The sequence below is a fragment of the Narcine bancroftii genome, chromosome 1 (genome assembly GCF_036971445.1).
Source record: "Narcine bancroftii isolate sNarBan1 chromosome 1, sNarBan1.hap1, whole genome shotgun sequence".
Taxonomy (NCBI): domain Eukaryota; kingdom Metazoa; phylum Chordata; class Chondrichthyes; order Torpediniformes; family Narcinidae; genus Narcine; species Narcine bancroftii.
This window is the reverse complement of record NC_091469.1, coordinates 446,530,222-446,546,938: the sequence shown is the minus strand read 5'-3', so window position 1 is coordinate 446,546,938 and position 16,717 is coordinate 446,530,222. Positions and strand designations below refer to the sequence as shown.

Here is a 16,717-nt window from a genome sequence, read left to right as displayed (position 1 = left end):
AAGGTACTAACCCTCTCCACCTCTCTCCCATCAAGGGAGACAGATGCGTGGTCCCTCAACCTCCCCTTCCTAACATCATCAATAAGCTCCTTGATCTTGATGACACTGAGATGATTGTTCTGGTACCTCACAACCTCAATCTCCCTCCTGTATTCTAACAACATCCTCTAGACTTCTATGTTGTCAGAAGCTTATTCCTTGAAGAAGGGCTCAGGCCTGAAACATCAGTAATATTATCTTTTGTTTCCAATGGACTCTGAAAGACCAACTGAGTTATTCCAGCATTTCAGTCATTTTTTTTACTACAATCACAGTATCTGGAAACTTTTGTGTTTCACTCAATGTTGTCCAACCCTCTCAGAATCCAGATGACCACTTTATTGAGCATCTCTGTTCTGTCTACAAGAGTCATCTTGAACTTTCTGTTGCTTGTCATTTTAACCAACCTTCCCTCACCCTTACCAACCTATCCTTGGCCTTCTTCAATGGTTCAATGTAGTTCATAGAAGTTATGCCAAACAAGGGTGACTGCATTGGGATGAGAGGCAAGTTGGCTAGCGTACATTGGGAACACCATTGTGGCACCATTGAAGAACAGTGGAAGACTTTCATAGTGAGTTTTCACAGTGCTCAATGAACAAACAGTATGTTCTAGTTAACAGCAAGGATAGTAAAGGTGGGGAGAGTCAGCCAACAATTCTGGCAGATGGAGAATAAGGTTTGTAAATGTGAGGGCATCAACTCTGGAAGAAAAAAAATAGAAGATCAGATTATTACCGGTAATTAAATTGTGAAAGATTGTAGTATGATATTGTGCAGAGGGACTTGGGAGTGCTTGTGCATGAACAATGAAAGGTTGGTTTGCAGGTGCAACAGGTTATCAATCAGGCAAATGGGATGTTGGCCTTCCTTGCGAGAGGGATTGAATTTAAGAGCAAGAAGATTCTGCCGCAACTATACAGGATATTGGTGAGGCTGCATCTGGAGCTGTTCTGGTCTCCTTAGTTAAGAAAGGATCTACTGGCTTTGGAGAGAGTACGGAGGTTCACTAGGTTGATTCGAGATGAAGGGGTTAGCCTAGGAGGAGAGAATGATTTATCTTGGACTATACTGAATGGAATTCAAAAGATTGATGGAACATAACAATATATCAAATTATGAAAGTGATAGAGAAGATAGAGACAAGAAAGTTGTTTCCACTGGTAGATAATACTAACATTTGGGGACATAGCTTTAAGATTTGGGGGAATTCTCTACCCAAGGAAGTAGTATAGACTATTTCATTAAATATACTTAAGATACAATTAAATAGATTTTATGCATCGCAGGGGAATTATGAGGGATGTGGAAAGGCAGGTAGGTAGAGCTAAATCCATGGCCAAATCAGCCATGATCTTTTTTTAACATGTTTTAAATTTAGATATACAGTATGGTAACAGTGCCACCTATTTTACACCCAATTAACCTACACCCCTGGTATGTTTCGAACAGTGGGAGGAAACTGGAGTCCCCAGGGAAAATGCACATAGACATGGGGAGATCATACACACTCCTTACCGACAGCGCAGGATTCGAATCCCAGTCCTGATCAATGGCGCTGTAAAGGAGAGCCATCATCCAGCCATAGTGGTTAGTGCAAATGACGTAGCAGGCTTGACAGGCCAGTGGTCTACTCCTTCTCCTATTGCTTATGCATCTCATGTTTTTTTCTGCTTTTTTTCTTATATCCTTACGTCCTCTGCAAGAAGGGAGAAAAGTTACCTTTTTTTTAAACAAAATGTGGCATCAGATTCTCTTTGCTTCATTTTGTCGGTGATACATTCTTAGAACCTGTAATGTCTGATATGTGATTCGAATGATTTTAAAGTGTGCCCACCCAATCCATCCAGCCAATGTAACCACTCAGATTTAGATTAAGTGTTTTTTTTTCCATTAATGTAGCTCTTACATTTATTTTCAATTCAAGTTAACCTTTCTCAGGGTTGGGAAACATCATGGAATACTTTCTCTTATTAAAGCATAGCATTGACAACACAAACCAAGAAAGTTGTTTAAGAAAAGAGAAATGCACTATGTGTAATATTCAGCTCTTGTATAATTAAACATTGATCCCTCAGATTCAGAATCAGTATTTATTCTCATGAACATACCATGAAATTAATTTTTTGTGGCAAACATTGATATAAACCACCTGACTAAATAAATAAAAACAGTGCAAGAAACAAAGTAAGGCCGTGTCTTTGATTCATTAATTATTCAGGAATCTGATGGCAGTGGGGATGAAGCTATTGGTGTTGGATGCTCATCTTTAGGCTCCTGTACCTTTTTCCCGAGGGAAGAAGGCATGGCCTGGCTGGTGGGGGTCCTTGAGCATAGAGGCTGCTTTCTTAAGATACCACCTCATATAGATGTCCTCAATGGAGTGAAGATTGGTGCCTGTGGTGTTGCAGGCCGTGTTAACAAGCCTGTGGAGATTTTTCTTGTCATGAGCATTGACGCTTTCATACCAGACAGTGCTGAATCCAGCCAGAATGCTCTGCACGGTTCACCTGCAGAGGTTTTTGGAAGTTTTTGGTGACATATTGAATCTTCTCAAGCACCTCACAAAGCATAGCTGCTGGCGAGTCTTCTTCATGAATGCAACAACATGGAGGCTCCAGAGCAGATCCTCAAAGATGTTGACACCCAGGAATGTAAAGTTCTTGATCCTCTCCTCTGCTGATCTCGTGATGAGGACTGGTTTGTGTTCTCCTGATTACTTCTGAAGTCCACAATCATCTCCTTGATTTTGCTAATGTTAAGTGTAAGGTTGCTATTGTGCCACCATTCATTCAGCTGCTCTTCCTGCAGTCTTTATTAATTTGGTGTGTATTTCTTAAAATTTGTTTCTCCTAGGATCATTATGCATAGCATTAGTGGAGGGTTAACATGGGTTTCTCAATGGGAATTCCAATTTTCTCATGTATGAATCATTTATGTTACAGGTTAAACAGTGGCCGTCCATTACCTTGTTCCTCGAGGGTCAGCTCGGGCAAAGATGTCAACTACTGGAGACGAAGGGGTCAAGACTTCAGTGTTTTACTAGATTATACAAACCGGGGAGATTCAGAAGGAACTAACACAATGAAAACTCAAAACATTCCAAAACTTGAATTAAAAGATCATCTGCTGAAGAATAAACTGCACAAGACAGAAGCAAGTAGACCAGATCAGCAAAAAGGTTGGATAGCAGAAGGTCAGAGTATGTTGGAGAGGGAAGTGTATGAAGGCAAATGGAGAACTCCAATGGATCGCAAGTGTCAAAGCTTGGGAACAGAGGAATGGAAATCTTCTTTAGGAAGACAGTTGTCTGACAGTGAAGGAAACCGGTTGAGACAAAACATGTTGCCAAAGATGGTTAGTGATGAAGTATTTCAAAAAGAAGGAATAGAATATGTAAAAAAGGGAAAGTCTCAGTCATTGCCTCGGGTCATACCAGACACTAATGGCAAGGAATTTCAGACAGGACTACACTATATAACAACGTCTGGGTTTAATAGAAACAGACTGGAATATCAGTGTTTGAAAGATCATCTTGTATTGCAAACCAGCAGTGCTTATTGTAATCCTAAAGCAAGTTCAAAATGGAGAGAAAATGTCCAGCAGAGTACTCAGTTTACTCAGCTGTCCAAAACTAAGTTCAATAGACCACTAAAACCTCCTTCCTATGAACTGTATCAGCAAATTAGAAGTTCAGAAATGATACCCAGTCTCCATGTGCATGAAGAAAATGAAGGTCAAGACATATATTTTGCCAAGGACAATGATGTAGGGGCAGAGCATAACAGTTGTCCCCAACTTCTTACTAACTGCAACTTGGAGCCTCCTGTCTATGTGCCTCCCCCATCCTACAAAGCACCGCCTCAACAGAAAGCTGGTCAGAAGAGTTTTGATAAAGTGCCTGGTTGTAACACCAGCGCAGGTCAACTCCCTCAAGCAACAAAGACTCACTTGGATCAGGCTCATTGGTGCTCAGAAAATGAGGGGATTAATAAAGCTCATCAAAGCCCAGCTTTTGACGAGAACCACGCAAAACAACTTCAGCTACAAGCCAAAAATATCCGTGATGGATTAGGTAGTAATGCCCCTCACACTCAGAAAAGCCATAGTACATTACATAATGGATATGTGAATGACCAAAAGGCTTTTGTCAAGTACATACCATTTAATGATCCTCGAATTAGGCATATTACAATAATGCAATCTGAAAAGCAATGTGAAGAAGCAGATTATAAACAAGAGCACTGGAATGCAACAGAACAAATTGCAGAAGGAAATAAAATATTTGGACCATCACACCGTCGTAGTGCCTTCTCTGTTCCGAGTGGGTCACATTATTCTACTCAGGCAGGCTTGAGACTGATAGCTGGTCCTACAACAAGTAACAAATGGCAGGTAGCATCCAAGTTAGAGGATGAGAATATTGTGAAGTCTGGCCCTTGTTATACACCATATGTAGGCGACCAGTGTGATTCCTCACTAAGGCATGACTCAAGGATTCTTCCAAGCACAATCCATCCTGCAGACTTTCCACAACCAAGTGCCAATGCAGAAGTAAAACCGCATGCAAACACAGGCACGACTGAGACAGTGACCCAAGTGAAAAAATGGGAGCCAGATTCCCAGTGTTTGGCTGCACCAGGAAAGAAACAGCCAAAAAGGAGAATGACAGAAACAATATTTTGTCTCATTTCAGTTCCACTCAAAACATCCAAAGAAAGTTCAGACGATGCTGCACTCAGTAGCGACGTGAGAAATGGGCATGTTGAAAAGTTCAACTTGGACAGCACTGGAAATTTAACTGAGCAAAGTTTTTTAAGCATGTCTTCTTCTGATTTGGAGTTGCAAACATTGACAGGAAACATGATGCCAGAAAATGGAGTGAAGAGACTGGAGCACTGGAATGAACTGAGCAATAAATGTGCAGATGGCTATAACTTTAACCAGCACAGAGAGTTAAGAGCCTCTGGTTCTTGGCCAGGAGATCAGTACAAAGATCAGGAAACACAAACAGGTTTCAATAAAGGCCCTCGTGCTACTCATTCATTCACTAGTGCCTTAAAAAAAATTGCTAAGGACTACCAGAGTCAAAGGCAGAGCCTCTCAGAACCTGAAAATTCTGTGTTAATGGAAGGGGACAAAATTAGTGAAGAAGATACTGTCATCAGTGACCAGAAATGGAAGCAGAGTAACCATTCAATAAATGGTCGGACAAGCCTGCATCCATCCAGTAACAGTGCTTTCTCAAGAACAGCCCCTGCACAATATCAGGTTAGTAAATCACACAAAAATCACCTGGAGAGAACTTCAAAAAGCCCAGGAAGAGATGCAGAGGAACAGGTGGAAGAGAGCAGAGCATGCCCACAGACTTCATCCAACAATGACCAAGGATCCATTGGTTTTGGTCAGTTTCTCCTTAAACCTGTGAACCGGCGTCCTTGGGATGCAATTAGTGAGCTGGAAAATTTCAACAAAGAGATTCAGGAACATGAGGATCATAACATGCAGATATCACAAGAGCAAAGCGAAGACAGAGAGATTTCTGCATCCCAATTGATAAGCTCAGATAAAGGTTTTTTAAACACTCAAATGCCTTCCTGTCAGAACTCTGAGCTCTGGCTGCCTGAAAAGCCATTGACTGCACCCAAAGAAATCTTGGACAGTGGGATCAGCAAACACTGTTCAGATTACACCAATATTCTTCTGGAGCCACAGAAACCGTTAAGGACATCCCCAGTCAGGAACCAGCACAGCAGCCAGTTGAGCAATCCACTCCATGAACCTATCAGCCGAAGAACCTCGAGAACTAAAAGCACAATGATTTTAAATGTGTCCTCAACAAAAAACGCACAGTTCACTAAATTAAACAATGAGAAGAATGCAGAGGACACCTATAACAAAAGCCAATGCAAAAGCATCAATGGAGTTAGTAAACCTATGTATCAGCTAAGTGAAAGAAAGGCACAAGATATCCTTGACAAAAGCACCATCATCAAAGATAAGGCCGCAGGTAAAAAAGTTGTACCAGCTCCAAAAACTGGGCGCAATGGCATTATCACCAAAATGTTCTCTCAATTTGACGATCATCAGACTTTTTCAGAAACTGACCTGAGCCCTTTAATTTCTTGTAAAAGCACAAAACCAATTGATGACAATCTGAATGACCTCTTTGAACACAAAGCAGTGGAAGGAATATCCAAAACTGAATCATTTGAAGAAAGAGCTGCCAGGATTTTAGGCATCGACGTGGCAGTGGAAGCCTTGATATCTCCAACGAAGAAATTTCAGCTTCAGGGTGTAGGAGAGAATGAGGCAAAGTCTTCCTCAGAAGAGGAACTGGATCATACGTGCAAACATATCGCGCCAGGCAGCAAATGCACTTCAGGAGAAGTATTGCAGGATGGAATTGGAAAAGGTTTGGAACTTGACAAACCACTGGAATGGAAAGACAGCTCAGTCTACATAACATGGTTAGAAAATGGAAATACTACACCACAGAATAAATTACCAAAGCGGGATTCTGTCATTAACAAGGAAATGCATTTGGGGGAAAGGGCCGTCCATGACATCTTTCATGAACCCTTCAAGGAGTTTTATAATTGGGCTGACAAAAACTGCTGCTTTGGCACAGAAATCAAAAGCACCTCTCTCATGGGTCCAGAGAGGAAAGGTCGAAGCACTTCAGGAACCATTGAAACTTTGCAAGGTAAGCTGACAACATCTCCAAGTCGTACAGCCCTGGAACGCTTGGCCCGGATGAAAGAGGTAGACTCAGTTTCCCGTATCAGGCGTCTCAGCATTAAAAGTGCAGATTCTGCTGATGAGCTTGATGAAGATCAATGTAGCACCGAGCAAGGAGATAAGGAAAGACCTTTTATGTCAGTCCAAAAGAACGACATGCGCCCAACAAAGAAACAGGTTATTTCGCTGGGACAAGATTTAGAAACTTTTGTGCCTTCAATTGCAGTCGCTACTGAGAACAAAGAGGCAGGAGGTAAGTTGCTATGAAGTTCTTACAGTGCAGTTTCTTGACTGAAATTATTTCTCCCAATTGGTTTGCATGATATCTATTTTAATATGTAAACATAGGGATGCAAACAATTAAACACCAGCAGAATTGAGGGGTGAGGTAGCATCTATGGAGAGAAATAGTCAGAAATCTTAGACAAAGTCTCAACAGAAGGACAAGGATTTAAACAACTATGGGAATGTTTTTACTTCCAGCAGAGTAGGGCAAGAAGATAAACCAAATGGATCCCCACAAGTTCCCTTTGGGTTTGAAAATGGCAACAGTGATTTCAACCATGGTCAAATGTCACATCAAACATCTGCCAGTAGCATGCAGGGCCAATCAAACACTTTGTACCTCAAACACCCAGCAAACACAAGCCTTGAGAGACTTCAAAAACAGGAAGGACCCATTTAGAGGAGTTGTCGACTAATAGTTTAGCTGCTGGTTGATGTCTGCTAGAAATCAACGTCCTTTGTGCTTGTTGAAGATTTCTGTCTCATGGAAATGGTGATACTGCAGATTCTGAAGCAGCTTCTCTTGAGTTCAAGGCTTCTTCACAATTTTCATATTCACAGACAAGGGTGATCCTCTCAGAATATCCTACTCAGGAGAAGGAACAGAGGCCATACACAATACAACTTGTTGTAAGAAGGGGAAAATGGGCTAGGGCAAGGGCTTGCAGTGGTCGTGGCACTACTTAGGTTTGTAGAAATGAGCCAAGAACTGAAGTATTTGCATAGGTTTAAAGGTTTCTTTTATTTCCATGTGTTACAAACTAATAAAATCTTATTAGTACTAGCAATGGAAAATTCACCAGACAATCGCAAATTCAAAATAATAGTTTCTCTTATTAAACTATTAATAACATAACATTTCTTACCTAACTCTAACTTAATTCCCACTATGCATAAAATGTAAGTATGTGGGGGTGTGTGTGAAAAATCCAAATCATTACAGTTTGAGCTTGACTGAATAGTCAATTTTAAACTTGAGCATCAAGCATCTTGTGTTGCTTGAAGATTTTTAAATAGCAGATCAGAAGTAATTATGAAGCACTTTTAATAATCATGTCTTCAGCTCTCTTTAAACTCATGTCTTTTGATGAGTTGTCTTTTAAAGAGATAGTCTTCATGTGAGTATTTTCACAAATTTCCCCCTTGTTAAGGTTACAGAACTGTGATCTTCAAGATGAGTTCTTTCTTAACCAAGAGCAAAGTGGTCTTACTTACTTTAAAGCCATTTATGTTGAGTATCTCCTATGATAAGGATAATACACTACAGAATAGCATCTCCCCCTCTCTCTAGAGGTGACTGTTTTACCCCTGTGTCCTTCACATTATGATCAATCTTCAGTCTGGTTTTTAAAATGTATCTGCTTTCATTTATGTCTCTCTGAAATCATGTGTCATGATATCACCACTGTTTCAATTTCATTTCTTCAAAGCTCAATTCATAATAGATTACTTTTTGCCTTCCTTCAAATGATCAGTTCACATCCATAAAAACATCTGACCTTATCTCTGTCCAAGAGGTTTAAGTGGTTATAGCTCCAAAAGTCTAAGCACATGTCACTCAAAGAAAAAGTTGCTTAATTAACCATTATCCTGGGATCAATTAAGGTACACTTCCATTCCATTATGGCCTGTCTGTTCTTCCAGATTCGGTGACTCCGAAATGAACACTATCTCCGAGTCTCTGTAAATGTGATGTGACCTGTGTGTGACCCTGTATCCAGCCCTCAAACTAACTTTACTAAGAAATACATATTTTATAATTAAAGATTAACACAAATCTGTTATACATAATTATACATTAAAAATGTAACAATACAATACATGAAATGCTTTCATGTTCATCTGCCATAAGGTAAACAAATAGTTTCCATGAGCATTTCCCAGTGCCCTTAACAATAGGAGAAAGAGAAGCAAAAGAGACTCCCTTCGGAGATATTGAGTGTCTGTAGATTCGGCCTCTAATGCTCCCGCAGCCTCTGCTGCCACGCAGACTTCAGTTCAAACCATCAGCACTCCATACCTCGGATATGTTCAGGAAGCCTTCACTACCCTAGGCCATTCGCAAGCCCTTCTTGCGCTCTGCACCCTCTCAAATCACGGTATGAATTCAACAGCCTGCAGCCTGTGTGGGACTTCAAATGCAAGTCACCAGCAGCCCACAGCCTCTGAAAGACCTTCAACCGCAAGTCACTAACAGCCTGTATGGATCCTTCAGTCACTGAACCTCTCACTGGTCTGTTGTTATGGTCACCCTCCTGTAGGGTCATCTCCTATGCTTCTCCTTCTTGACTGAGGTATTCAGGGCTGGATTAAGGCCAACTGATGCCCTAAACACAGCCCAGCAATGGTTCCCCCTCGGCCCATCCATTGTTTAACTGACAGAACATTAAGACTCAATAATGCTGAATGTGAAATAATAGATTAAAAATTCAGTTTTCTTCCAGGCCAGACCTCACAACAATATTGTGTGTGTGTGTGTGTGTGTGTGTGTGTGTGTGTGTGTGTGTGTGTGTGTGTGTGTGTGTGTGTGTGTGTGTGTGTGTGTGTGTGTGTGTGTGTGTGCGCGCGCGCACTTTTTGTGGGGCCCTACTTCAGCTGCACCATGGTAAATGCAGCACTGGAAAAAACTGTTTGATGCCCCCTTCCCTTGGTGCCCTAAACATGTGCTTATTGGTTAATCCAGGCCTGGTGGTATTCGCCCCGTTTCTGATGCCCTGCATAAATCCGCTGCTCCCCCAGGCTCTACAACCCCTCATGGAACACTGCCCAGCCCAGAATATTCACAACAAATTTTAAATTTGACATGAGCCACAAAACGCAATATGAGGGAATAAAACAGTAGGCTTTAAGGAACTTCTTAAAGGGGGAGAGAAGATAAGAGACAAAGGTTTACAAGAAAGTATTTCAGGTGTGCCAGGTGAAAGCAGAGTTGCTAATTCTCAAAGAGAATAGCAATGATCCCAGAGCATTGTCGGAGAACAGAAGATTACATGGATAGAAAAAGAGGAAGGCTGTAGTGGCTGTTGGAAGCAAGAATAAGAGTTTTCAGATCAAGCAGTTGATTAATGTAGACCATAGGCATCTTTAAAGATGATGAAGGTTATGGAAGGAGAAGAAAGTGAGATGAAAAAAGTAAGGTTATGTATGAGGGCACTCCACATTCAATGGTTTCAATCCCTTGCACAGCAGTGATACCACCATGAGCATCCAGCTTGCTCCATGGTGCAGTATCCTCACCAGTAAGAGACTGATATCAGTGTTGTGCACCTCATTCTTTGCATTGGCTACATGCAGAAATCATGTGTATGTGCAATCGACATGAACATGTCCACATCGCGTCAATCGGAGCTAATTAATCACAATCCACTCTTCTTATAGTCAAATATTTTTATCTTTTCTTATTTTTTTTTATTTGGGGCAAAGGGTCTTTTTGTTCCATGCTGATAAGGACAATCGTTTCACTATTACAACTTACCTGCCGCTGTAATCTGTTGAGCTTCTGAGAAGTTTTTCATGGACACCAGGTTTCCTTTCTAAGCATTGTGTAACTAAACTGTGTGTGTGAAATGAACTTTCCTCCAGCTTCTGAGTTTTCTAGTGATCAGACACTTCAGTTTTACGTTGCGCTAGGAGTTTATTTTTGCTGCTAGGGTACCTCTTCTCTGCAAAGTGGGCCAGCTACTAGCTGGCCAGTTATCAGCTCTATGACTACAAATGTTTCTCTCATTGCTGGGCCATGTCTTTTAGTTTACACACTGCTCTGGGTTCTGCTTCACTTCTGCCAAATGACATTTCAGCTTTCAGTATTTTTGTTTCAATATTTTTATGTTTTTTTATACAAATACATGACAATGACACAAGGTAAGCAAACTCACTAATAACAGGAAAAAATTTACATTATGCCACACAGTTAATTCAAAGATAAAGTAGAAAAGAGAAAAAATATATATAATCCAAACACCAGACTATTCCAAAGTTGCATGGCTAATATAAACAGAGAGTACAATCCTAGTAAAAAAGAAACACAAATCCATGACTTAATTATCATCGCAATTAAAGGTATGAAAATAATTCAAAAAGGAGCCCCAAAGATATGAAAATTTTAAATTTAAAACAGTTGTTGAACATCTAATTTTCTCCAAAGTTAAATATGACATCAAATCATGTAACCATTGATTATGAGTGGATGGGGCAGCATCTTTCCATCTGATCAAAATAACCCCGCTTTGCAATAAGAGATACATGATGTCGAGAATAAGACTATTTCACTACCTTCTGTTCAACCATCCCAAACATGGCTATTAAAGGATCTGGTGTTAGGTTTACGTGGATAATTATTGATAAAATACAGAAGATCTCTTACCAATATTTGACAAGGGTCGAACACGACTAGAACATATGAATTAGTGAACCATCCTCATCCCTGCATCTGTCACAATATTAGGATAAATATGAACTAATTTAACTTTTGAAATATCAGCTCTATGTGCAACTTTAAATTGTAGTAATGAGTGATGGGCACATAGTGATGATGCTTTAACCAATTTAAAAATAGATTTCCAAGAATCTTCAGAAATTGAAATATTGAGATCCTGCTCCCATGTCTTTTTAATTTTATCCAATGAAGCTTGCCTTGAATTCAGCAAAGCATCATATAAAAAAAGATATTAACCTTTTCTGAGATGGTTGTAGATTGTAAATTTTTTCTATCAAATTCATAACAGGAGCTTGAAAAAGGTTTGATAGCTGAGAATGGAGGAAGTCCCTAATCTGCAAGTACCTAAAAAAATAAGAATTTGGTAAATTAAATTTGGTAGAGAGTTGCTCAAATGTTGCGATTATTATCAATAAATAATCATGAAAAAGTTTAATAGCTAATCTGAAAGGCAGAGTCCATCAAAGAAGATTGAAAAAAGTAATTCGATAGAGTAGGACTAAAAAGAAGAAACCTTTGGAGTCCAAAATGTTTTAGCTTTCAGCATTTCAATTTGGAGCAGTACAGCTCCCATAATGTTATAATTTGAAACTGAATTTAAACTTAATTAAATCCTGTGTGATTTCTTCCTGGAACCAATGGAAACCATGAGGTTGACTGAGTGCATATGTCAACAGGGCCCAATGGGGATACTTGCCAGCCATCAGCTAAAGGCACCCTATGCCTCTTGAAAAGATGGTGTTGCAGTTAGATCAGTTGCAGCTTATCCTGTAGGTGTTGAATCTTATTGCTTCACAAAAGGGTTACCAGCTAAACTTTGAGGTGGAGCCAGATTGGACTGAATAGAGCTGGAACAGACCTGTCATCCAGTGTCACCACCTAGTGGCCATCCAAGGGTCTGGATAGAGGAAAGTTGTGCTTCAGTTCTGCAGAGCACTGGTGAAATTATATCTAGAATATTAAGTACAGTACTAGTCTTCTTAAATAAGGAAAGATGTATAGAGAAGATTTAATAGACTGCAGTCTCAAAAGACTACAGATATTGGAATCAGGAACAAAAAAAATAATGTTCTGAAGACATTCAGCAAGTCAAGCATCATTAGGGGGAGAAAAGGATCTGTCGACATTTCGAGACAAATCCCTTCATTTCAAACTAAAATGTCGACAGTTCTTTTTCTGCCACTGATGCCGCCTTATTCGCTAAGTTTGTCTAAGACCTGGAAGGGTGGGTTGACTTTGAGGAAAAACCAGTCAAGTCCATCTTATATCCACTGGGTTTTAAACTGGTGAAAGCTAGTGAAAGGTCTGGATGGAACGATCTAGAATTAGGAATAACTGTATAAAAATAAGGGGACCCATTTTTTTGTGTGTGTGTGTGCAATTCTGGTCGCCACGTTGCAAGAAAGATCTGGAGGCTTTGAAAAGCCCAAAGAAGGGGTTTAACAGGATATTGCCTGGGTTAGAATATATGAGTTAGAAGGACAGTTTGGACAAACTTGGGTTGTTTCCTCAGGAGCATCAGAGACTGAGAGATCTGACAGAAGTTTATGAGAGACATGGGTAGGTTAGACAGCCTGAATTTTTTTCTCAGTGCTCAACCTATTGTAGTTACAATTCCTAATAGAAGGGCAACAGAAATATGGAATGCATGAGAAATAAGAGAATAGACACCACTGTAATTCTCATGAGCCCTTCCTGATTTTTTTTCTTCCCCAACTTTATGTATGCTTTCTTCTTCAACTTGACTAGCTATCCCACCTCTCTTGTCAACCATGGCTCCCTTAGCTTACCATCCTTTCCCTGTTTCAGAGGGACCAAGCGTGTCTGGGACCTTTGTGCAACTAGTCCCTAAGCATCTGCCACATTTTGTCCATTTGCACTCATCCCATTTGTCCACTTGAGGGCCATGCCCAGTCTGTCTAAATGCCTCTTAAACCTGGTCATTGCATCTGATTCCAACATCTCCTCAGGCGGCGACTTGAGGATATCAATCAGTCTCTGTGTAAATAAAGGTAAACAAGAAATCTACAAATGATGATGTCTGCTGCATGACACAGAAGTGCTGGCCATGAAACACCCACAGGAATGAAAAGGCAGTCACCATTTTGGGCCTGAGCCCTACATCAGTAGCAAAACTGTATAAAAAAAGCTTACCCCTGTTAGGTCTGCTTTGTTCATGAATGAGTGAGTCAAACACCAGACTGAGTCGAAATCAAGGTTCTTTGTTCTTTATTGCCGGATTGTAACACTTGCAACTAACAGTGTTAGTTGGAGAAGGCGCATTCTGCCGTTATCAGCAAGTGGTGTTTTTTTTATACCTTAGGATACGTACTTAGTAAATTATCATACCATGACATTGTCCAATGAATAAACTGTTGCTATCCTTCTCTGCTAGCTTCCTGCACATCAATTTGTCATCCCCACTCTTATCTTGAGAGTACAAGGTCACAACTGCATCTTGTTATGGCCCAGCACTGGGTGACTCCTTCTACATTCCCAGCTCATGATGTTTTTACCTAACACCCCTCAGATTCCCTTTAAAACTCCTTCCTCTCACCTAAACCTATACCAGTACTCTCATGGTTTTTATAGCCCTTTTCTGCGAGGTGGAAGAGGCTATAATCAAATAGAATGAACCAGCAGTCACTGTGAGTTGAACATCAGTGGATCCTTCCACCATGGCCTCAGTCACTTCAGTGATAGAAATGCATAATTGTGTTCCCCTAGAGAAGATCACCTATGACCTCAGAAACAGGTATGATGTATTTTCAAGAATATGGAATTCATACCTCAGGTACACCAGGGTAAATCTTTAATGATTTCCCCCCTCCTGTCTCTTCGCCCACTGCTCACAGCGCCGAGAACTTTGGATAAGTTGTTATTTGTCCCTTGATGGGGTTTATTCTCGGTGAAGCCAATCTTTTCTTTTTCTTATTCTTTCTCTTTTCTTACTTTTTCTTCTTTCTTGTTTGTTTGAGGATGGGGGGAGATTGGAGGGTTCCTCTAATTTTGTTCTTCTTTCTCTCAATTATCTTTTTCTCCCTTTGGTTCAGTATGGACAGTTAATTTCCATTTTTGTAGTTTTGTAATTTTTCATGCTTTATAATAATTGAATCACATGTTGACTCTTTTTCCTCACTTTCTTTAATATTGATATGCAGATCGATATATCTATTATTTTGTTAATATTATTGATATTGTTGTTTTTCTTTTTGATTATTTTTCATTTTGACTGCATGATGATTGAAAATTCTCAAATATGTTTTCTTAATGTGTTACCTCGCAGACGAGCAGCAATAGAAATTCAACAAAACCGTCTTATTTTTAAAACAATATTTTTATTAATTTTTAGTAATAACATATAACTTAAATCTAAACTTAACCCCAACTATGTGCAAATATACCTCTTTGTGTGTGTGTGTGTGTGTGTGTGTGTGTGTGTGTGTGTGTGTGTGTGTGTGTGTGTGTGTGTGTGTGTGTGTGTGTGTGTGTGTGTGTGTGTGTGCGTGTGTGTGTGTGTGGGGCGGGGGGGTGAAATTACCCAAACCATTACAGTTTAGGTACAATTCTGTCTTTGAAATCCTGTGTTGAAACTCAGAACTTTTTAAACTGATTTTCAGAAGTAATTGTGAAGTAGATGAGACACTGAGTGATCAATCCTTGTCGAGTTGCTTCCAGAGAAAAGTTTTTTCATATGAATGATTGTCACAACTCCCCTCTTCCTTGCAAATGGGAAACAAAACATGTGACTTCCACGATGCTTCCAAAATTCCAGAAGGGGTCAGACAAAATGACCATCAGAATGGTTATGATCCAATGAAGCAATTCTCCTGCTCCTTTTACCCAGATATGGGTCAATCAAAATGACTATTACAATGGTCCCCTTCCAAGAAAAACAGCAGAAGTGTCTTCTTCACATGAATACTTCACTTCAGTCTCTTTAGATAACTTTCTGAAGATTCTGAATTCTGTTTCTGTTTCAGTCTCAAAAACATGACTCATAATCATATGACTTCTCTCTACCAGAAGTCTTTCCTTAGGTATATCATCCATTGTTCTGGTTCTTAGTTGAGAGCATTAACTCTGTTTATGGTTTGGACTTAATGGTGCCAGGCTGTCTGGAAAAATATTGTTATGAAATCTATGAGGGTTTTGCACCCTGAATCAACACCCACTCACTAAAAACAAGAGCTTGCAACACTCCAGCATTGTGTTTTTACTTCAACCATGAGTGTCTACAGACTTTCATGTTTTACCCCATGAGATGTTTTGGATTGCTTTAAATACAAACTGATTCCAGTCCTGCAATAGATGATTGGTTCCTAAATCTAAGTTAATACCATCCTAGAGAGTATTGGCGCACTGTGTGTCCCAGTATTGAATGTGACCTTTTTTTCTTAAGACTTCCTCAACTAAACAATGTCATCCTGCTTTGTAAATGAATAGTACAACAAGAGCTAAACTTTGATTTATTTGATGGGGCTTTCTCCAACCACACTCCTGGACTATTTCTCTCCAAGGATGCTGCCTGACCCGCCTAAGTCCTTCCAGGTTCCCTGTGTTCACTTTCCAATGATTCTGTACAGCAAAAACATAAGCATTTTGTGTGGCCTCACTACCCAGGTGGATAAGCTACATTTGTGTGTTTGAGGCATCTGTTTTCTCATTACAATTTTCCTTGAAAGACAATGGAGAATTGCCTTCTTAACTATGGCAATCCAAGCAATGTAATGAAGATCCTATTGGCGTTTTAACCCTAACACTAGTCCATTATTAATTAGGCAAGCAATTACTCTCTAGAGGATAATGGTAAACTGTCTCCTTGAAACTCTGTTGCCCTTCCAATGAAGGTATTCCCATATTGCTGTTGGTAAGGGAATTCCAGGATTTAGACCCAGCAACAAAAGGAACAGTGTTATATTTCCAAGTCACACAATGGTGTGCTACTCAGAAGGGAACCTGTAGATGGTGGTGTTCCCATGCTGCTCTTCTTTCTCACAGCAATAGAGGTCACGAATTTGCTGAGTAACTCCTATGTATTTGTAGTTGGTACTCACTTGAACCATTGTTCATTGATAGTGAAGGGAATAAATGGATGGATGAAGTACCAATTAAGCAGAATGTTTGGTTCTAGACAATGTTGAGCTTTTTGAAAGTTGTTAAAGTCACAGACATGCAGTGTTGAAATAGGGCCTTCACCCTCAACCCAAAATGTCC

General features: G+C 40.0%; 1 protein-coding gene across 13 annotated transcripts in view; it reads left to right on the top strand.

Moving 5' to 3' along the window:
* Window positions 1–16,717, top strand: part of jcada (junctional cadherin 5 associated a) — a 206,910-nt gene that overhangs the window by 153,468 nt on the left and 36,725 nt on the right. For all 13 annotated transcript variants that reach the window (XM_069914492.1, XM_069914491.1, XM_069914489.1 and 10 more), the window contains one exon: window positions 2,985–7,033. In XM_069914492.1, the coding sequence (XP_069770593.1) occupies window positions 2,985–7,033 (4,049 nt within the window). The remainder of the gene's footprint in view (window positions 1–2,984; window positions 7,034–16,717) is intronic.